At 37.5% G+C, this 23,612-nt stretch overlaps 1 protein-coding gene across 1 annotated transcript in view; it reads left to right on the top strand.

Moving 5' to 3' along the window:
• Positions 1 to 22,819, top strand: part of LOC105272522 (protein FAM136A-like) — a 55,068-nt gene extending 32,249 nt beyond the window's left edge. The window contains exons 2-3 of the mRNA XM_011314690.1: positions 21,950 to 22,090; positions 22,489 to 22,819. Of these exons, the coding sequence (XP_011312992.1) occupies positions 21,950 to 22,090; positions 22,489 to 22,698 (351 nt within the window). The 3' untranslated portion in view covers positions 22,699 to 22,819. The remainder of the gene's footprint in view (positions 1 to 21,949; positions 22,091 to 22,488) is intronic.
• Positions 22,820 to 23,612: the final 793 nt, after the last annotated feature.

Consider the following 23,612-nt stretch of genomic DNA (forward strand, 5'->3'; position numbering starts at 1 on the left):
TAGCCAACCCCGTGCAGAGTTCGAGACATTTCTGTCCCGGCCTCCGCCGAGGTGGTTATTCCGCCCGGCCGTCCTCCTATCCACCACCCGGAGACGCGCTCGGTTGGTGGCTCAACCGCGCTCTCCGCACCCCAGTCAAGGGGTTTAGAGAGACCCGAGTAGTTTTGATTAAGTGAAGAGGAAATTCTTTTTTCAATAAAATATAAATGAGGCCATCTGTCCAAACTGAGTCAAATGCTTTTTCAAGATCTAATAAAGCTGCACCTGTGATTTTATTATCAATAAGTGCCTGACTAGTATCCGAGAGGAATTTGTTTATTGCATGTAATGTTGAGTGATTCGACATGAAGCCGTACTGATTATCGGGTATAACATTGTTTGTACGAGCATAATGAATAACGCTTTTATTAATGATTATTTCATAAATTTTACTGAAGGTAGTTGTTAGACTAATTGGTCTATAACTTGCTGGATCAACATTTTTTTTATTTTTCTTCAGTCATGGAATTACCAAAGCTGTTCTCATTATATTAGGAAAATAATTAATGTTGATCGCATTATTTAATATAATTGTCAAATTAGTAATCATTGTTTTGGTGATACATTTGACTATTACCGGTGGAATTTGATCAACTCCACTGGAGATTTTATTAGGCAGATATTTGTAAGAAGAATTATTCTAAGGGTTTGAAGGTATATTTTAAAAACACTACACTTCAAGTAAATTATCCTTTACTTAAATTTAAAGATCTGATAAAAGTAACTTAGTGATGAGGAACAAATATATCTAACGATAAACGCAAACAGAATAATATAAGTCTCAGTTAATATTGGAAAAAGTAGCTGGATGTGCTCTCGCCCGAGTTGCTAGGCGAACTGTCCTCATCTCCACTTTCTAGTGGAGAAAAACTCCAACGCATCATTCGACATTCGGCATTTGTTTATTAAACAATAGCAGCCATCGTCGCCCAAGTCCAAATTGGTTCTCAGAAGGTTTATACTAAGGCGCCGGTGGTCTCCACACAGCACGGTCTTTGTCCTAAGCCCCATGAGTGTCTTATAACACTTCGATAATTCTTCCCCACATTCGGCCATACTGATATCATGGACGTCCTCGCCATGCACCCTAAAACATCTAGATTTCATTCAACAGAGATTAGTTTGTTGTTCTAACCCTTACGTAGGCTGGCATTCAATCAACTCGGCCCAACATTGACAACCTTGGAGTGATCAATTCCCTTTGCCAATGAAGAGTCGGATCCATCTAAATACCACTTCATGCAATAGGTTCGGGATATTAAGCAAATATCATTTTGATGTCACAGCCTCTGCCGAAGGTTCCATTCGAATGAAATCGACTACTTCTCACTCGCGAAGGTCCTATCGACTTGGCCACAGCCATATTGAGCACCATATAGGTAACCGCTCTTGGCTTTGAGCACCATCGAGGCAACCGCTCTTGGAACCAATTCTGAGCACCATCGAGGCAACCCGCTCTTGTCCTTGAACACCATCGAGGCAACCGCTCTTGGAACCAATTCTGAACACCAATGAGGCAACTGTTCTTGCAAACCAAATATGAGCACCATCGCGGCAACCGCTCTTGGACTTAACTTTGTAAGTTCAGTAGAACTTATATCAGGACAAGCGCCCTCTTGTGAAATAAAAATTGTCAACTCACCAATCACGCTTTGTGGCGTCAAACGTGACCCACCTCCGCATGCTATCTACCGCCACTACTGAGCGTTTTGAAGGTGCCCTTTTCAAATCGCGTAGATTCTGCACTTCATACCGGTCGTTCGGCAACACCGCTGTAACCTTGTAAGGTCCCTTTGCTTTGGCGAGCAACTTCCTGCTTTCTCCAGTAGCAGGCTGACTGGAAGCTACCATCACCACGTCACCTACGACGTACTGCGGTGCTCGAAACCGTCGAGCGTCGAATCTCCGCTTTTGCTCAGCCTATTCAGCATCTGTAGCACCCTTCGCTGCATCTCTCATTTCCTTCAGGTTGACCTGATCCAACACATCTTGGATCTCCGATAGCAGCCTCGCGTCCGCGGAACTACGTGGTTTATAACCGAACAATAACTGCACAGGACTCATTCGTGTGGTTCTATTCGTAGTGCAATTAATTGCACTCTGGATCTTCTTCAGACTTAAATCTCAGAGATCCTCTGGTTCTCCAGCACACGTCGCTGCCAGTGAATTGAGCACAGTCCGGTTCATTCGCTCACATTGTCCACTAGCTCGGGGTGTTGCGACAGCATTGAGTACATGCTTAATCCCAAGTTCTGTACAAAAAGCTTTGAAGAAGTGTGAAGTGAATGCCGTGCCCCTATCACTTATGATTCGGGAAGGCACTCCAACTATCGCAAACAACTGATTGAGCGCTTTAATAACACATTTTGTGGATGTGTCACGAACAGCTTCGAGAATGCAAAATTTTGTAAAACCATCAACTATAGTTAAAATTTGTGTATTCTTGTTTCTACTTCGTTGGAATGGTCCCACATGATCTAAATGAATTGTATGGAATGGTATGGACACTTTTTGGATCGGGTGTAAAAATCCCGGTTTTCGTCCTGATACTGACTTGTAGTATAGGCAGTTTAAACAAGATTTAACATATTTAGAAACAAATTTTCTCATCCCTTTGAACCAATAATTTTCCTGTAACTTCTCTAGGGTTTTCTCTAGAGCAAAATGTCCCTGATCATCGTGGCAAAGCTTGACTATATTAAATCGTCACATTCGAGGTACCAACCATTTATTTCCGTTCTCTGTCTTCCTGAATACTACTCCTCCCTTCAAATCATATTTGTCAAAATATTGTTTGGTGTCAGTGGTTAATTCTCCTGTTTCTAAAATTTTCCTAATAATTTCAATGTCGGGATCCTCAATCTGAACTACCTTAATCCACTCTGTTTCAGTGATATCTACTGCACAGCAATCAATCGGGTTGCGACTCAAATAATCTACATGAGCTAGTTGAGTCCCAGGACGATAGACAATATCGAAATTGTAGTCTTGAAGAAACACCCACCAACGTGCGACTCGTGGCTGGATGTCCTTCTTGTTTGCTGTCGCCCGTACCGCGCAACAGTCAGTTACAACTGTGAACTTTAGGCCCAAGAGATACACACGAAAAACTCTAAGAGCCTCGACCACGGCTAACGTCTCTAAATCATATGAGTGATATTTTTGCTCTACGGGAGTCGTTTTTCGACTGAAATATGCTACAACTCTTTTCTCCTTATCATTTTTTTGAATGAGTATTACTCCCAGCCCTAATGCGCTGGCGTCTGTATGGACTTCGGTTTTTCGTTCAGGATTAAAAATACTCAAAATCGGACGTGTGATTAAAATTTCCTTGATTTCTCTTACGGCGTTAAACTCCTTTTCCCCCCATGACCAAGTTACATTTTTCCGCAATAGGTTTGTTAAAGTTGTGACTTTCTGAGCAAAGTGATGAATAAATTTGCGAAAATAACCAGTAAGTCCTAAGAACTGTCGCAACTGCTTGACGTTCAGTGGGTCTGCAGCTTTTGCTACAGCATCGATCTTATGTGTTCCGGGTCGAACGCCTTGCACAGAAATCTCGCGACCAAGATATTCAATTTTACTTCGGAAAAATTTACAGTTCGCCAGATTCAAGGTTAAGTTATTGGATTGAAGGCGTTTCAACACTGTTTCCAATTTTGAAAATCCTTCATCAACACTTTCAGCTGGGATTAAAATGTCATCAATATATACCAGTGCATGTCCCTTCATAATTTTATTCATTATACTTTGAAATACTGCTGGTGCATTCGCGAGACCAAACGGCATTCGCAAAAATTCCCATTGTCCATCTGGTGTGACGAAAGCTTTCAATGGTATGGACTCTTCATCTACGGGGATTTGATAAAACCCAGACTTTAAATCAAGTGATATAAAAATGCTTTTATTTGCTAATTGGTCAATCTGATCGTCAATCAATGGTAGTGGATAAATTATTCGTTTCGTGATTTTGTTTAAACCTCGGTAATCGACCGCCATCCGTGATTCCCCATTCTTTTTATTGACCAAAATAATCGGGCTTGCATGAGATGATTTGCTTTCACGAATAATTCCGTTTTTCTCCAAATCAGTCACTATCTCGTCAACTTTATTCCTTTCTTCCCTTGATAATCGGTATGGACCCCTCGTAATAAACGTATTATCAACTAGCTCGATTCGCATTTCTCCTGCACTAGTACACCCTAATTCACTCATCGAGAACGCAACATTACCACGATATTTATTTAGAAGTGAAATTAATCGCGTTGTTGAATCATCGTCCAGCTCGTCACAGTTTATGTCCATCCACTCAATCGGTCTTCGAGATTTATTTTCAACCATGTTTACCTCCAACGAATTTCTAGGCTCAACGTGTTTATTTAATGTGAACGTTACACCAGCCGCATTTGATAATGTTACAATACCGGCCTTAGCTAGAACATCACGACCGATAATTATTTTTTTTGTTAGTTCATTATCGGGAACTATACATACTTTGATTCTGAATAATATTCCGTCAATGCCAATTTTCACTTTAGAACAAGCTACGGGAATAACAATCGCGTGATTCAATCCAGATAGGGTTTTTCCTGTTTCTTTAAATGTAAAATTGAAATGGCGAGCCAAACTCTCTCGAATCATTGAACAATCACTACCCAAGTCTACCGTACATATTCTCTCCTCCTTTTCAATTTGACATTTCTTTAATGGTTTATTTGTTTTACTGGACTCAACTTCGAGAATCTGAAACGACTGTGAGTCTCCCCGTGTTAGTCATGCTTTCTTTTCGGAATTTATTTTATTCTTTTTCCTGAAACAGTCTGCCTCAATGTGGCCCGTTTTTTCGCAATAAATACATTTCGGTTTACTCTTTTCATTTTTTTGCGTTTGCGCAGGCACACTCGGTTCTTGTCTAGTCTTCTCTTCCTGAATGATACTTGGACAGTGACGTTTTAAATGCCCCGGTTTCTTGCACAAAAAACATACACTCTTATCATACCTCCTATGATTTTTGAATTCAACCCTTTTCGAATCTTTAATTTTATCTGTTTTCCGGCTCTTTTCCTCTGGAAATTCATTAATTCGTTCAGAAAGATCTGCGATGGTTTTAACTTTAGAGGCCATCAAGTTCATTCGCACTTCCTTATTTTCAATGTCATGAATAATCAATTGTACCACGTTTTGCTCCTCCATTTCCAAATTCAACTTATTAATTCGTCGAGACTTTTCAAAAAAGTACCCCAATAAATCGCTACCTGACTCGGCCTTAAAATCGGCTGCTGCGTGGAACAACATTCCAAAATTATCTCTAGCTGGTAATTGTCTTATTAAAGCAGCTGAAAATGCACCCCAAGTCAACGGTTCCTGATCGAGTGACTCATACCATTACCGAGCAATCCCTCGTAATTTTAACGTAGCCAGATACAACTTGTGCTGACCTGACCAATCGTACATCACGGCATACCTGTCAATCTTATCCAACCATTTATTAGAAGATATAATTTTCAACTGTGGATCAAATTCCGGCAAAATCTTTTCATTAATATACCTAGTTGACAATCTCGAACCCGATTGTACTATACCCGTGAGCGCCTCAGTTAATTTGTCGAAACTTGACTCACCATTCCCTGAAACATTGCTCTCTCCCCTTGATGAGCCAACGGCCTTGAATGTTTTCCGTTGCGATAATTGAATAGAAAACTCATCTTCAGAAGAGCTTAAAGTCCGTCCAACGCCATTTCTTGAGTCCCCGAAATCTGCTCTATCCCGATCCCTCCGCAATCCAGAATTCCGGCGATGTCTTCTGACACGATCTCGTTCAATATCTGACATCTCTAATATTAGCTTGTCGCAACAAGTTTTTAAAATGTTAACTCACTAAGTGCACTAAACACGTGTGTAAACCCACTTCTGAACTGTAAGAAGAATTACTCTAAGGGTTTGAAGGTATATTTTAAAAACACTCCACTTCAAGTAAATTATTCTTTACTTAATTTTAAAAATCTGATAAAATTAACTTAGTGATGATTAACAAATATATATAGCGATAAACGCAAACAGAATAATATAAGTCTCAGTTAATATTGGAAAATTAGCTGGATGTGCTCTCGCCCGAGTTGCTAGGCGAACTGTCCTCATCTCCACTTCCTAGTGGAGAAAAACTCCAACCCATCATTCGACATTCGGCATTTGTTTATTAAACAATAGCAGGCATCGTCGCCCAAGTCCAAATTGGTTCTCAGAAAGTTTATACTAAGGCGCCGGTGGTCTCCACACAGCACGGCCTTTGTCCTAAGCCCCATGAGTGTCTTATAACACTTCGATAATTTTTCCCCACACTTTTAATAATATTCCCAACATTCGCAGATGTTACAAAGTAATTTTTCAATATATTGTTATTAGGTTTACTCCATGTGGAATCACAATCATCATTGAATTTTACTAAGCAGTTAGCTTCTAAATTATTTTGTTGAATACTATTTACAAAGTCTTTAACTTTGTTGTCAATTAGAGACTTTAAACTATTGTCGTTATCAAGATATCTTGGCGAATTAATCATCTGGTAATGAGCTCCAATTGTGATAATAATATCGGATTGTTTTGTTGTTATGGAGTTATCGTCAACCAGCGGTATTTCATTTAGATCGCATTGAGATATTCGAAGCAGTTCTTCTTTATTCTTGTTAATTTCGAGTTTTTTTTATTTTTTCTTCATTTCTTGGTCTGAATATATTATTAATGGTTGGCATGAATCTTTCCGTATCTTTATAATGAATTTTTTTGAATATATCTTGCCAATGTTTGAGGACTGCTTGAGCAAATTCATCTTCCAATTGCTGTTTAACTATTTCGATTGATGATTCGATTAATAAGATATTATTACTATTGTAATTATTAAAATTATTTTTATTCAGTGTATAATAGATAGTTAATAATTTCGATTTTTTCTTACGTAATTAATTGATTTTTTTATTTGAATATTTAGAGATGTTTCATTGGCTTTTTGCCTTTGGAACGACCTTTTCAATGGCTTCTTCAATTGTTGTTGCTAGGTTATCGAGGTGTTTATCAATCCCAAGTATCGTTAAATTGCAATTTTTTGGTATTTCAGTCGTATACTTGTTTTCTAAATATTTGTTGAATTTTTTCCATTTCGTATGCTTATAAATAAATCTTGATTTTTCTACGTTTTGGGTAGTTACGATGATATCAGATATATTAATAGAAGCTAAAATGTCTTTATGATCACTAGCATATATTTCGGTTTCCATGAAATCATTATCTAAATCAAAAAATTCAATTCTATTATCAGTTAAACAAAGATCTAACAATGATTCTGCGTTATTATATGTGAATTCATTAGGTGGGATTATTTGTAATTTATATTTGAATACATTATCGATTTCCCATTGACGTAGATAGATTCCTCTATCATTTGTTTTATGGTCACCATATGTCTGGCGTTTAAATCTCCTAAAATTATATAATAGTTTTTTGTATACATTAATTTTAATTCAGTAAAAAATACATTTAGTTCATTGATGAAGAAATCTTTCGAAGAAATTGCATTCGTTGCATAAATGTTAATTCAGAAAATATTATTTCTATTAGAAGAAGTTAATTTAACTATCGTGTATTCTATTATTTGATTGTTTATTGACGATGGATATGATATTTCTTCCATTTTTATTTTTTTATTGATGATAATGGCTGTTCCTGCTGAGAATTGAGCATTAAGTCTATCATTTCTTATGATTTCATGATTGTTGAATTTAATTTTATGTTTATTAGTTAATTTAGTTTCACATCCGAAACAAATATCAATTTTATTATCTTCTAAGAATTGTTGTAAATAATACCTTCTTTGTTGTCTTACTATCGAATTTACGTTTATACCTGCGATTTTTAATTCTAGAAAATCACAGTTGATATTATTATTATTGTAACATGTCATTGGAATCATCAGGGTTTGAGGGCTTATCGAGGGCGAGATGGGCCATTATTTTGGCTCTATTAGCTAAATTATCGTTGACTGATGTTGTTAGTTTATTAACGTCAGCAGTCAAAGGAACAACTTTATCATTGATGGCTGACATTATATTATTTTGGAGGGCTATTGCCCATGATGGGGGATTATTGTTGTCCGTATTATTTGGTGAAGTATTTCCCATGTTATTGGGTGCAATATTTTCATTATTGGAATTGAAATTGTTATTTTTATTTTTGTTTAACTTTTCTCTGATGCTACGATCGTTTATTATAGCCATTTGTAATGAGTGTTTGCTGTTTTGATCTTATCAGCATATGATACAGGCGGTGTTACCATTTGGGATATTTGTTGAACTTTTAATTGCTTTTTTTCTTCAATTATTTTTTTATTATTTTTATGCATTTGGATAGCAATTCTATAATGAGCGCAGCCTTTGTAGCTGGCCGGGTGTCCTTGAAGACCGCAGTTAACACATTTTAATAAATTTTTATCGCAATTTTAAGGAAGACCATATTTTCCATACTCATGTGGTTTTGCGCATGTGACATATTGATAATTAAGTTCGCAATTAGAGGTACAATGTCCAAATTTTTGCCAATTTTTACACTGAAAGGGTTGATTTTTCTGCAGCACCTCCCAGGTTATCTTTTGATAGTTAAATATTTGATTTTTTTTCAAATTCTTCATATTACTGTGTGGTGTAACTTGTATAATGAAGTTGTGAATCGAAGGATTTCTGGACGGAAGATCAACTACTTCAATGATTTCAACATCTTCGATGTTCATTTTCAATAATTTTTCATGAACTATCATTTTATCTATTTTTCGTTTTATTCCCTTCATGACAAATGATTTTGGTTTTTCATTTTTTAATGTATAATGAAAATATTTGATATTTCTATTATCTAAAATTACTAATAATTGTTTATAAGTATCAATATTTTTAGCATGTATCGTTATTACAGTTTCATTATTTTCAGTTGATGGTTCTTCGTTTTCGTTTTCCTGATCGATTACATTGAGGTAGAAGGAGTATGATGGGATTTTATTAAGTGTGAGAGTGGCGGTCAGTTCATCGAACTGAATATTATATGTGTATATTGGTGTGGGTTTTAGCGTACTTTTCTTATTGGCAGTTTTAGCAGGTTGATTGACCGCTGACGACTCACTTGCTTCATCAATTTTGTTATTGTCGTCTTCTCCATCGCTATCCTCATCTGCTTCGATGTTTTCATCATTGCTGTGTTGATTATAGGAGGTCGTTGGTCTTTCAGTATCGCTTGACGCCGGTGTGTTAGCCTTGCCGGCTGTAGCAGATGTTGGCTGATAGGTCAAAGAAGTCCTTCTTCTTATTGGTATATTAGGTTTAACAGTTTTAATTCCTCGATTCTGATTGTGTTTGTTAATAGCTTCTGGCGTGCCAAAATCTTTAATTAATTTTTTATGTTCCTTGCTAATCCTTGGTGTTGTAAGATTAACAATTTTAGCTGGTTTTGATGAGTGATCTGAATCTTCATGTTTTCTCTTACGATTTTCTTGTGGGAGTAGGAAAGCTCTTCCTCTTCCTATTGGCGCTATGTTCGTGGATTGAGAATCCATTGTTAATCTGGGAAGCTGAGGCTGGACCAACGGAAATTGACGGCCTTTGATCGCCTTTAGAGATGCTTTGCTGTCTCAGAGTTCTAGTTTATATTGTCCGGATATTTCACTCACTTACGTGTGTTTGTGTTTACATATATTAATTATATTATTAATAATTAAATTAACTGATAATAATTGATATATTATAAATTTTATTTTATTATTTAAAAATTTATAGTATATAATATTCGACTGATGTGATCGATTTGTTTGGTGATTATTGTTTTTTGTGACTGCCAGTATCGAGATGTATACGGAGACGTCCGTTCGCTCTCGCTGCTAGTGGCAGACTCTACCCGCTGGCCATTCATTAACATTAGTATTATAAAACCTTTATTAAGTCTTTCCTTTTACAATATATGTACAGTATCTACATATTTTTTAGTACATGGTGTTTGATAAGATTAGGCCATTAGCCGGGAGGCTTTTATACCTAAGTTTACATAAGTGGTTTGTACTAACTAATAGTTAACCTTATGTGTATGGGTGTATAGGAAAAGATTTACAATAAGGAAAATATTTGTAGAAAAAACCTTATAAGTTGTGGGTGATTGGCGGGGAAGGGAAGGCGCTGGGAGAAGAAAGGAAAATAAAAATATAAAAATGCTTATTTTGACCACCATGATCTTAAATTAACCTCTATATCGTGTAGTTCAGTATTTGTATGGTTGATGAGGCTGGATTTGAAGTTTTCGGTTAGAGTTGAAATGTAGTCATAAATGAGATTTATATTTAATGTTTTGTGAATACTGGAAATTTGAGTTCTGTAATTGAAATTACCAATGATTCTAAGGAATTTATTTTGGTTTATTTGTAGTTTTGCTACATGTGAGTACGCTGCGTTATACCATATTGGGCAACTGTAGGTTAGTACCGGTCTGATGAGTGATTTGTATAATGTTAATTTTAATTTGGTACTAAGAGAGTTTGCCTTGAATAGCCAGTAAAGGCGGGATAGTAAGCTATTTGCATTAGTGTTTAGCTTGTTAATGTGATGGTTCTATAAGAGTTTGGAATCAATCCATCAGCCTAAGTATTTAAGGTGGTTGTCGCGCGACAGTCTCTGTAAAAAGTTTATCCGCTCTAAAACGGGCCAGTTTAGAATGTAATCTTTTAGCGGTATATAGTCTCACTTGATTGATTGCATTGTGCATGGATAGCTAAAGCATAACTATATATTTTTCATATTAACTATTTTCAATTATATTAATTTATGAATTTCCGATAATTATATTCCGTAAACCAAACGGTCAATCGATTTGATTTTTTTTCCGTATTTCCTCCCACGATGTATATTGCACGTTTTTTTTTATTTCTGAAACTGTCGAGCCGTTTAAACACGTGTTAAATCACTCGAATTTCAAAAATTTATATCTCAAGTTCAAAACGGTCAATTGCAAACGGAAAAGGCTCATTTTGTTGCTAATTTTTCAAATTATTCACCATAAAATTTTCAACGAAAACTGTCGAAAAAAAATTCTACGCGACAACAAGCTTAATGCAATTTTTTGGCATAATTTCTTTTCCCCTAATTTTTATCGAGGTTTTTTGGGGTTTGCCACTTGAAAAGATAATTGATGAATTGAGACATTGATTTTCCACCTATTTAATTCCTTAATGATTATAGATGAAGCATTTTCCAGCTGCGAGACTGCCTTATTCAATGATGTACTAGAGGTATATATAGCTAGGTCATCTGCAAAGCCTGCTATGTTTACATTTTTTGGGCAAGTTTCAAAAACGGAAGTTATATAAATGTTAAATAGAGTGGGAGATAATACAGAGCCCCGCGGAACTCCAGCGGTAATTTTTTGGGGTAAGGATAAGGTTGAGTCCACCCTTACCTGTATATATCTATTTTGTAAAAAAGAGTGGATAACTTTATACAGGAATTCCGGAATATTTAAAAAGACAAGCATATGGACCAGGCCTCCTGACCATACAGAATCAAAAGCCTTCTCACTGTCCAGAAGGAGAGCCACAGACGATTCTTTAGCTACACTTGCCTTTTTAACAAAGTTAATCAGTGTTGCAAGTTGGTGAGTGGTGGAGTGGGAAGCCCTAAAGTCAAACTTCTCTTTTCGGAGAATTTTTTGTTGGTGGATAGTTCTGGTTAGTCTCGAGAGGATAATTTTTTCAAGTATCTTTCCAAGATTTGGAAGGAGGCCGATATTATTGACTCGAGGTTGGTCGTCAATTACTGCGGGTGAATGGAAAAGAAAATATATAAACCCCAAGCCCGAGTCGAAACTAATCCGACAGTTTAGACGGAACTAGATTAATTAGCCTCTATATTTTTAGAGGCTCCACGTTGGGCGCCATTTGTAACGATTTTTCCTCTATGGCCTCACTAAATACTCAAAACCCTAACCCAATTTTATCGATATCCGAAAACACGGCCAAAACCATTACCTTCGTTCTCGCAATTCCGACGACTCTGGAACGACAAAACCATAAAAACCTAAACGAAACTCCGGGGGTAATCAGCAGCTCATTCCACTCCTTAAAAATGTGTTTAGTGCGCCAGCCGATTTTGAGCTACGCGGAATCGACGAACCGCAACCGTAACTCTAACCGTATTCAAAACTCAATTTTATACTGATCATCCCCAGAATTTCCTATCAACAGAAGCTAAACCTAGAGTCGTGGAGGTACGAGGGTACGGGACTGCTCGGTTTGCTCAGTGTGGGGGTCATGGAGAGAGGGGTGGATTCGTGGACGAGTGCCGCAATTATCAAACTTCGAAATAATCTCAAGAACCTGAACTAAACTATTCGGGTATTTATAAGGACGGGGACTCGGGTAAGAAAAATAAAAACCAATTGAAGATATCTTTACTTCTTCCACTATTGACCAGACAAAAAAAATGAATATTGTCCATTAGGAAACTTATAATTAATATAGATTGCTCAGTCTACATTTTACATACGACCGGCATTCGCCCAAAAGAGAAGGCTTTAACTTTAATGAAATATAAGGGGAATAATGCTAAACGGGAGCTCCATGGGGCAGTAATGGAGAAAGAACGGCTTTTAATTTTATTAAATTACTTATGTTATTCAAGTGGGAAAGATAGGAAACTGCAGGGGATTCTAATCGGGTTCGAGCGAGAGAGAGAGGGACGACCTTATAATTCCTACCGATCACTAGGTAGGGCTTAAATTCTATTGGGTAACATTATTTAGTCGTTCGGTAACGACTTTATTCGATTTGGTAGCCCGATTCTTACTAATTTACAAACTCCGGAATATTTGTCGGTTAGGTAGCAGTTGACCTAGCTGGATGAACATTTCGGTAGCGGAGATGGGCCGCAGGTATAGGGAGTCATTAGATAGCTTATTTCCCTAGTTAGGTAGCGTTATCCGGGGCTTTGGTAGGGGAATCGGTGATTTCTAACCAAAATCTGTTTTACCTACGGGACCACCACCACGTCGGTGGTATAATAAAATTTCAAGGTAGCGGAAAGGTTCTCCGATGCAGGGAGGTCTTAGATACCCTGATTCCTCAGATAGGTAGCGTAATTCGAGGGTTTGGTAGATACTCCCGCGACGTCTAGCTAAATCAGTAGCGCCAAGGGGGTAGGTAACCCTGCAAGCGTTTCACCAACGGTTATAGGTAGCGAAAAGGGTTCCCTGCCGTAGGGAGACCTCAGGTAACGTATTTTCCCGATTAGGTAGCACAACCCTTACCGATTATCTAAATCAATAGAATCCGCAGGGTAGATAGCCGTACAGGTAGCGAATCGAGATGTTGAAAATTGCGAAAAGGGCCTCAGACCCTAGGGGATGTATAGGTAGCCTATTCCCTTGTTTAGGTAGCGTCATTTGGGGGTTTGGTATAAACTTTTCCGATCACGGGCTAAATCAACAACCGTGCTGGGGCAGATAGACGTACCCAAAATTTCCCCGTTTAATCATTGAGGGATTAATTATTGACTCAATGGTTTTACCGGTCTGAACGGCGAACTATTAATTAATCAACGGATTACTTCCCTAACGAATTAATAAATTATATACCCGACGGCGTCTCCGATACTGCCAATAAGTAATCAGATTAATTGGTTAATTAATTGCGTAACCATATAAAAGTAATCCTAATTCGCGAGAGGTAGCATGATAGCTTTTGTGGATTCCAACCATGAAAATTTATTAATTACGTCTCGGGGAGCATTATTGCATCACCCAGAGAATTGATCCAGCCTCGCGAAGATAGCCGAAAGTTTTTAATGAAAGGTAGCAATAAAATTTTTAATGTAACGGTAGCAATAAATTGAATGGGAGGTTAACGATAACTTTTTATTAAAAGGTAGCAATTAAGTGTAAGTCCGGGTAGCAAGAATAAACCCGGTAAAGGTAGCTAATATTATTAGGTAGCGGGGTCTTTTCCTGAGCCCTTCGGGTGAGCCCGGAAAACCCAATAAAGTAGGTAACAGGTATCGAAAAATTAGTGTTAGAGAGCATAGAAAATAGGCAGCCATAGATAGCATGGGAGAGGGGTATTCCGAGCCGCGTGGAATGCCTCATCCCGTGTGTTTCGTCTTTTTGTGGCGAAAGTAAATTCAAAACATCCGTTTAAAACGATTATATAGCTAATGAGGTAACACTAGGGAGCATCAGGTAGCATTAGGGAGCATAGGTAGCCGTTGAGAAGTACTTATGACTTTCTCAACCATGAGTTTCCCGTATGGCGTCATATCGCGAGGTAGCGACGCCATTTGCCAATTTTCGTGCGCGCGACATCTAATTACCCGAAAATCACATTTCCCGCACTCATTTGCACTTAATTAAACGCACGGGTCCTTACCAGGGTGCCCGTGGAGTCTCGGGAATGCGGTTTTAGAGGTGCAGATATTCTGGGGCAGGAGTGTGGTGTCGTTTAATGCACGAAATATCTGGCACACACGTGATTATGATAACGGCCCGGGGTGAACTAACGCCGGCCGGTCGCGTGGTTCCGTTCGAACCTGTTGCTCTGGGTGGGGGCGACTCTCCTCGAGCGCACCCGTCCGGTGGCGGCGCGCGTGGCTAGATACCGAGTTAGCCTTGATCTCGAATTTCCCTAGCTCGCGGCGCGTAGCAAATTCAAATTTGAAATGGGGTTTTTGTCTGTTTACGACTATGTATTAATATTATTTTAATTTTCTATTACTCAGGGGGTTCTATTTACTATGCTAACCGGCTTTTAGCCGCAATAAGTTTTTCAAGGGGTTTCGAGCGAAATTTTGGGGGAGCGGATTTTTGCCCCGTCTATGCCTATCATCAGGTAGCTCATCGGGTAGGGACCCTCTCCGGAGAGGAATTGGGGATCTTCTAACGAAACTAACTAATCCTAATTTCTCTGTAACTATAACTAAACCTAAACCTTAATTTGCTAAACCGTAAAGCTCTTGGCAATCCATGCAAGCGAGAGAGCTACGTTCGCTCACATGGCCTTCCACCCGTACTAAACTGAACATTACCCCAACCCTCTCACAACCCGTGGAGCGTAGGCGTCTCAACCTAACCTATGGGCTCTCCTATTCAATTAACCAAAAAGGGTTCCAGGGACTACCGGGAGCACAGTATATCGGCCAATTTTCCTCGATAGTCCCCGACCCCTAACCCGATTTCTCGCAGACAATTCTCATTTATTGTTAGGGGGGTTTTTAGGGGAAATTTTAACTATTTTCTAGTCCATAACTATAACTGAATTTTTATAAGGCTTCATCTAAACTGTAAGGATTTAACTGCTGTCTCTAATTACTACTTTAATGATTATCTTAGCGCAGCGAGCCTGGGGAAAATTAGAGAAGGTAGCAGGTAGCTGTCTCCGAGAGGAGATTAGGTAGCAGGTAGCTAGTTAATCGGGGATTTCTAAGGTAGCTTGTCCGGGATTTTATTTAGATAGCAGGTAGCTTTTCGGTGAGGGATTCTTGGGGTAGCTTTCTCCGGAGGTTATTAGGTAGCAGATAACGGGTCCTAGGAGATTTTTCAGGTAGCTTTCTCCGAGATCCGGTATAAGATAGAAGAGGGCCTCGGGACCTGTTGTGGTCAAGTATTTGTTTAATTTTTCGCGGTTCTCTCTCGCCCTTAATCTAGGTGTTACCCTACGGGAATACAGGTGACGGATTCGCCTGGAATTTCGTCACAGTCTATAACTTACTGAATGGAAAGCGGATATACCCGGTTTTAGAATGGGAATTACCACAGCTTTTCTTCAGGCATCAGGGAAATATTGTAGGAGAAAGCAGGAATTTACCATTTTCGTGAGGAAAACTAATGCTTTTTTAGCGATATTTTTAATGACTCTGTTAGGAACTCCGTCGATACCCGAGGCTGACTTGGTTTTTAATTTCCGTATTGAGCTGCATACTTCCTTGGAATTGCACAGGGATCCGTTCGGGATATCAGTTTTGTTAGTATAAAGTTTTTTGTTTATGATGGCATTTTTTTTTGCTGCTGGAAATAAGGATTACCTCTTTCAAAGGCAATTGGGTGAATGTTTGCATAGTGTGAACAGAGGGTATCTGCCTTTCCGACATCATCACTAATTATTTTATTGTTTAAACTGAAGTTTGGAATTTTTTGTCTCGGGGTATTATTAAAACTTTTTACAATTCTCCAGATAGTGTAATCTTTGGGAGAAACATTTTTGAGTTTATTATAGTTTATTTAACCACGATTTCAACCACAAATTATCCTTATTTTTTTGCCAGTAGTTTGTAAGCTTATTTTTTTGTTTAATTAATTTTCTTAAATGAGCTGGTAATGGAGTGGGTTTGACATGGGTAGGAAAAATTGGGGTGTTTACTTCATATGTCTCGATAATTTTTTTGGTAAGTAAATTTATGTTTTGATCAACGAGATAAGTTGATATGTAGGAGGGGTTAGTGGATTGTGTAGCTGTTTTCTAAAATTTTTCTTGAAGTAGTATCTCTTGATAGGATTAACAACAGAAGTTTTTCCGAAAATTGAGAACAATAAGGGCATGTAGTCAGATGGTGATTCGTGGAGACCTTGAAAATTTGAAATTAATTGTTAGTTGTTAGTTAGTAGTAAATTGATGGTAGAAGGTGAATTTGAATTGGGCGGATAATGGGTTGGTTCATTAGGAGCAAGAAGAATTAAATTTGGAGATGAGGTAAGATTTGTGAGAATTTCACCGGAAGTCCATGCATTATCTTTAGCATTGAAATCTCCCGCTGCTATAGCCGAACAGCCTGGTTTAAGCAGAATTTTCAATAGTTCGTCGTCCAACGGTATATTCGGGGGATTGTAGATATAGTATAAGTAGATAAACTTACTGTCGACGAAAATTTCTACTCCTACATATGTGTTGGATTTAATAATATGTGGGAGATTATTGTATTTAACTGAAGAGTGAATGGCTATGGCTACTCCACCACCCAACTTATGCGATCTGTACTCTCTGATGAATGCAAAGTTTGGTAAATGGAGTTTTTCAACATTAGGACTTAATTTCGCTTCTGAAAAGAGAATAACTTTAGCATTTTGTTCAGTAATTATAAGTGATTATTCTGATAGCTTCGGTTTTAGAGAATTAATGTTCAGTGCAATAGTATTAATTGGTCTTAGTGGCGCCATGTTCGAGAATGTACGTTAAAAATGTTTGAATAAAAGGCTATGATCGTGAGACGATCAATAGGTCACACAGTGGATTTTAATAGTTTGATCATTTCTTTTAATTTTTCGAACAATTAAAATATATTCAATTGCATTAATTCTCTGACAATGGTACTAGCGTTCTGTATACAGAGTGTTATGCTACTTTGGCTTGGGTGGGGTTGCGTCCTTCAGGTCGTTTGTGGATGGTTGTTTGATGACAGCATGTGTGTAGGATTTTGATGAGGTGACTGAGCCCAGAATTATGTTTAGTTAAATGTTGGGGAGCAGATGACCGTGCTCCTCTATTTCCTTTCCTCATGGTGGAGTTTTCGATGTATTTAACACGGGATAAACATCTTTGTAGCTGGCCACATGCTTTTCCCCACAGTTGGGGCATTTGATGGTTTCGCTAGTGCAGCTTTTTGCATCGTGAGCATCTTCACACTTCACACACTTTGGGCTGCGGCTGCAGTGTGAACTGGCATGGCCAAAAGGCTGGCATTTGAAACACTAGGTTGGCTGACCGTTTGATTTAAATTTTTCTATTAAGAAGGTATGGTATAAGATCGTCTTTAGATTGGAGAAGCTGGCGAGTGACGTTTCTGGGGTCACTGTAACTGAGAAGATGGGTAGTTTTATGGCTGAGACCGGCTCTTTTTTTTTTTTGATGAACTGTCTCAGTGAGATTACATCGATGCCTTAAAATTTTAAGTCCTCCTTTATATCCTCTGAGAATGAAGCAGGCAGTCCTTTTATCATAAATTTCTTAAGCCTATCTTGTTTGAAGCCGTAAGTAGAGACCTTAAAGTTGGCTTATAGGAAAATTAGGACGATCTTAGCGTGGTCAGTCTTTGTTTTGAGGTGGATTGATGAAGTCATTCCCTGATATTTAATTGTGACATCTTTATTGGCAGCGTCTGTTTTTATCAGTTTAATTAAATCCATTACCTCTAAATTCTTTGTTTCCACGATGATCGGTGGTGTATGATCATTAGAGATCAATTCAGAAGTTGCAGTTTCATTGCCTTTTCTTACTGCAGCACGTGGTTAAACAGTCGGAGTGGGTTGTGTTTCCGAAGTATTATTTCTTTTTTTATTTGATTGAGTCGAACTCATGTTGATTTTTATCTTGTTAGAGTGCAGAAGGGTTTTGTTCGATTGAGGGGACACCTTCAGTTAACGACAAATTAATTAATGAGTCAGCAGAGAAGTAATATAAATTTTTGAAATATTGAGTTAAAAGAAATAGGATAGAGTGGCGATGAAGAGCAGGTGAAAAACACATACTGACCTTAGCAGCGCGCAACCGCGAATGAGGCCATTCGGCAATTCTCGTAATTGCTGATTTGTTTTGGATAAATAATAAAAAAATATACGACTAAAATTATTTGATTTACTATTTTAAAATAATTGAAGTCGTTCATTTTTTCATTTGGAATATTAATTGCTGCGGTTCATATGTTAGCAGAAAAAATGCATACATATACCATTGTTATGCTAAGAATGAGTGAATTGACATTAACATCGATCCTTCGTTTAACGCGAACAATTGACTATACCGAAAATTGTTGCCCAATTTAAGGGTAACATATTCTATTCGAACAGGGGAGGAAACGGACCCAACAATAGTTTCAAACGTAACCCATTTGAATCTAACTCGTTCCCTTTTTAGCTTTGTATCTTTCAAGCAAGGGCACGGATGGGAATAATGCTGAAAACTAGGCTCGAGGTATATGAAACAATTGAAGGTTGTCCTAAATTTTTCTAAATTTTTCTTTCGAGTCTATATTTACAAACAAAAACACAGAACACAAAAGTGAAATCAGTTACAAACAATGTTGAACATATCTGAAAAATTATTTGATTCCCTTTCGAATCGTCATCCTTAATAGAGCTTGTCGCACCCTAAAAAGAAAATGAGCTGACTTAACACACTTGACACAAACATTATCGGTAGTTTACATGTTAAAATTTACAAACAATTTATGAAGTTAAAGGAAAAACTAAAATAAGCCATAAAAACGCCTACTAGTAATAAAAAGAAATAAGCCACGAAGTGCTTGTAGAATCGAACAGTCTTGAAATCTGAATGATTATGAAAATAGAGTTGTAATTCTATTATAATAGTTGCCTGGGAAATAGGCTAACTGAAAGATTCAAATTTGAATGTGAACTAACTCGATTTTTGTTATGCAAGAATTTTTAAATGCTTGCTCGGAGGGTTGGCCTCAGGAAAATAAGGAAAGAAAATCAGTGACCAATGGCCTAAGGCGTTGACCTCCAATTTTCCTCTCCGTTTAAAACAGGGCTGGGCATACTCTGCTCAGAGAGCAAGTCGTGCTCCCGACCTCTATTAGTGTGTAACAAACGGTAGACGAAAGCCCATTGTATCGGGTGATGGGCCTTTATGACCCAGGTCGTAAAGGCCCTTCTCCTCTGCTGAGATCAACCGAAGTGGGGGTGTCCCTTAAGAAAAGGAAAAGAGGAGAAATGAGACTCAAGTAAAGGAAAAGCAGAGAAATAAGTCAATGAGAAAAATTTCAATTTTTTTTCATGTGTGCATTAAAAATAATCAGATGCGCGACAAATTTTACCCTTCCGGAGGATAAATTCTTGCCAGATGCTTCATGGGATACTCCCCACCTTAGTACCTGTGAAGCCCCCACTCCTGCCCCCACTATGCTAGTACTAAGACCCTTATTATTGTAATGGTTGTAAACTTTATTGGATTTCTAATTCGAGTTTATGGCTCTGCTCCGAGCTGCCTGGAGATTGCCCATGCCTGGTTTAAAAGGTCCCAATGTTTCAGGATTAACTCCATCCCTTCCACATTAAGATTTACTCAAAATATTGAGGTGTGGGCGGACTTTCCTCTTACCAACTACCAATGAGAATTGTTTCAGGAGTTTCATGTTTCCCTCCACAATATCTATTTAATTTATTCGTTTAGTAACTTACAAAAATTCCTAACTACGATTATTGGGCGTCGTCTCTTAATTTAAAGTTCGATTGGTGATTATAACAACTGAGTAAAATCATTGAGTTGTATTGTTGACTTGTATTTTCTTTAACTTATCTGTGTTGAGCTCTACCAGAATAACTACACTTTATAACTTCGATGAAAAATCCTCGTTCGAAGATTAAAATGGACTGAATAACATTCATTTCATTTATTAACTTACTCGATGTTTAAATTGTTCGAATCAGAACTTGAAAAATTTAAATCTATTTACATATTTTGAATGACCGGCGAAAGGAAAAAAATGCACTTGACTATGCACCAAGTGTCTGTAGATTATCTGAAAATTTTATGACTGTCATCTGATCCTCGAAAAGAAATCAAACGACCGTGATACAGTTGAAATCTGTACCCAAATTTCCTGTCTCCAAGAGTGGAGATTTTTCGCGATAGATTAGGCCCACGTGTAAGTCGTAAAAACAAGAGAGATAATTTCATTGGACATTGAAAGAAAATTCCCGATGCATGGCCCTACACATATCTATACTTTTATTACTTTACTTTAATTATTATTCTTAAACAAAAACAAAGGGAGAAAAACATACACAACCTCCCAATTGATCAAGTATATTTGTGATATTAGGAAGGGGATAAGCATCAGTTACTGTTTTTTCATTCAACTCTTGGAAGTCGATGACTACTCGCCATCTTCTAGTAGCGTTGGAATTAGTTTTTTTTTGGAACAATCCATACGGGACTATTATACGGGGATTTGGAAGGCTTAATAATTCCCGTATCAAAGAGTTCATCAATTTGTTTATCAACCTCCGGTTTTGTAGAATAAGGAATCCTATATTGCTTGGAACTAACTGGAATATCAGAAGTAACTGGTATTCTGTGTTGGTAGATTCTAGTCGATCCTAATGGTTCGCCAGGTATATGAAACCTATTTGGATATATTTTAATTAAATTCTCTACGTGAGATCTTTCAAAACTTATACGATGGTCTAATCTCAGTAGTTCTTTTATTTTTTCAACTCTATTATTATCTTCTATTTTCTGTATATGAGTTACGATTTTATTTACAACATTTAATGGATTCGGATTATTAGTTGAATTTTTACAGTTTATCACTTCACTAATGCCTTGATCAAAGTATTCGTGTATCTCCTCACATTCTTGTACGATTAAAGTAGGTATTTTAGGTTTTCTGGATTAGGATTTGCTTTCTTGGTTAACGAGGTTTACCGACCTGAGCTGAGACAGGGCAACGAACCTTCTTACCCTCGCTCCGGTTCTTTCGGTTTTTATTGATTTTTGGTCCATAAAAAGCTAGCTGGCACCCGCATTAACCTGGTTGGCATTGCATGACGCGAGTATAGGAACAGGCGAAGGTCTTAACTATCCTTGATCGCCGTGACTGGATCTGCCAAAGTATTACAGCCTATTGCCGATGGAATTGGTAGAAACGATTGTCCTATGTGTTCTGCCGCTCGAAACCGCCATATACTTTTTTCTAATTTGCTGGCTGAAATGTATTAAAACTGTGTGTTAAAAATTCATAAAATTGTAAATTTACTCTGCAGGCAAAATTGTAGGTTGAAACATCTGTTCGTGCGAGATACATATTTGCGATGTATAACAGAATAATTATTTCTCTTGAAAAGAAAGACACCTCTCTTCAAATTTGCATGATAACTTCCTCTTCATTTCCAGGGTGATATGCACAGGTGTGCAGCTACATGCTGTGATAATAAAACCGCAAGTGTTCAGAAAATTCACCAGTGCATTCAAAACTGCAGTGGATCCTTGACAAAGGCACAACAGCACGTAAATGCGGAATTCACGAGATTTCAGGTAATGTTGTCAGTGAAAATATAGGATAAGAGTCAATGTTGAAGAAATATCTTCGGATCCAAATTTAGTACAAAACTTATGTTTTTTATGTTATAACAAGTGTTTCCTTTGGCGTGTTCTTTTGTTAGAAAAGACATAATTCAACATTCAATAAATAATTTCAATATGTACGAATGATGTTGACGCTTTAAAGTATTGAGAGCAGAAAATTTTAATATACTTTCACAGATTTCATGAGACGACTTAACGGTGGAAAACGAACGAAAAAATTCAACTAGTACCTACAAAATTAAAAGCTATTTTTTGAAACCTTGATCTTGACTTGAATCCATTTATATCAATTTTTTGCGCCAGATATGATTGTATCAAATTCATCAATTAAGTTACTCATTTTTCAGAATCGATTGCAGAGATGCATTATGGACTGTAATGATCACATAAAAGATCAGATGGGTGTTAACCCGACGCAGAATGAAGTTAACCGTTTGACAGATGGTTTCGAACACTGTGCAACAAAATGTGTTGATATCTATTGTGATTTAATTCCATCACTAGAAAAAACAATGAAAGATGTGCTCACGAACGGGACCATTGATGGACAGTCGTAGATAGAAACTTGCATTTTGATGCTTATTACTTTCAAGATTTCTAAAATCTAATCTAAATGTGGGATCTAAATGTGGGAGATCAAGTAAAAAAGCAATAGTAAAGTGATTTTTTTCAGTTGTATCGAGTAATTTTTTATGTAAAATCAGACGATATTCTAAAAAGTTGGATATTGCTGGAAATTACGACAAGTTTAGTGAACTCGCACCGTACATTAAGAAAATCCTACTTCTGTATGTGCGTCCTCATTAGGCCATGATTTTTCAAATCAATTTTTGTTGACATTCCGAAAACAATAACACCAGATTCACACAATTACAGGATGGGATTGTGGTTCTGGTCCGGCGATAGCATAACAACATCTTTCCATCTTCTTCACGTTCGAAAAAATCAGCACAAGTCTGAACTAGAAACAAGACTACAAGAATAGTTTGAAATTGTATTACCTTCAAAACCCACTATGAAAAGTTTCCAGTTTTTTTTTATCGTTCATCCAATATTTATAGTATAGGAAAAGAAAAGTTCATGCGATAATTTCTAGTTCGAAATCGCAGCGAAATATATTGCATGTATTGTGACATATTTCACCTGCTCGTGGAAAAGGAGAATGGAACACGCAGCCCATTTCGACTGAATCTAATTTAAAAACAAGGTGTCAGTCATAGCCAAGTGTCAAAGCGTGTTCCATCAAAAGGTACAAAAATGAAAATGACAGTGATACAACGATGGGAAGGAAAAGCGTGTGGGAGGTGTTCGATCTCCAATACTGTTTCTAAATATAGTTCTAGCATGACTGGATTTACATTAACTAAAAAACAAATAATCTACGAAACTATCCAATAAGATGACGTCTATAATACCTCAGCGTGATTAAATAGCTTCGAATGAAGATGTGAAGTACGCCACTTATCCAAAT

Source organism: Fopius arisanus, unplaced genomic scaffold, assembly GCF_000806365.1.
Source record: "Fopius arisanus strain USDA-PBARC FA_bdor unplaced genomic scaffold, ASM80636v1 scaffold00196, whole genome shotgun sequence".
NCBI classification, from domain to species: Eukaryota; Metazoa; Arthropoda; class Insecta; order Hymenoptera; family Braconidae; genus Fopius; species Fopius arisanus.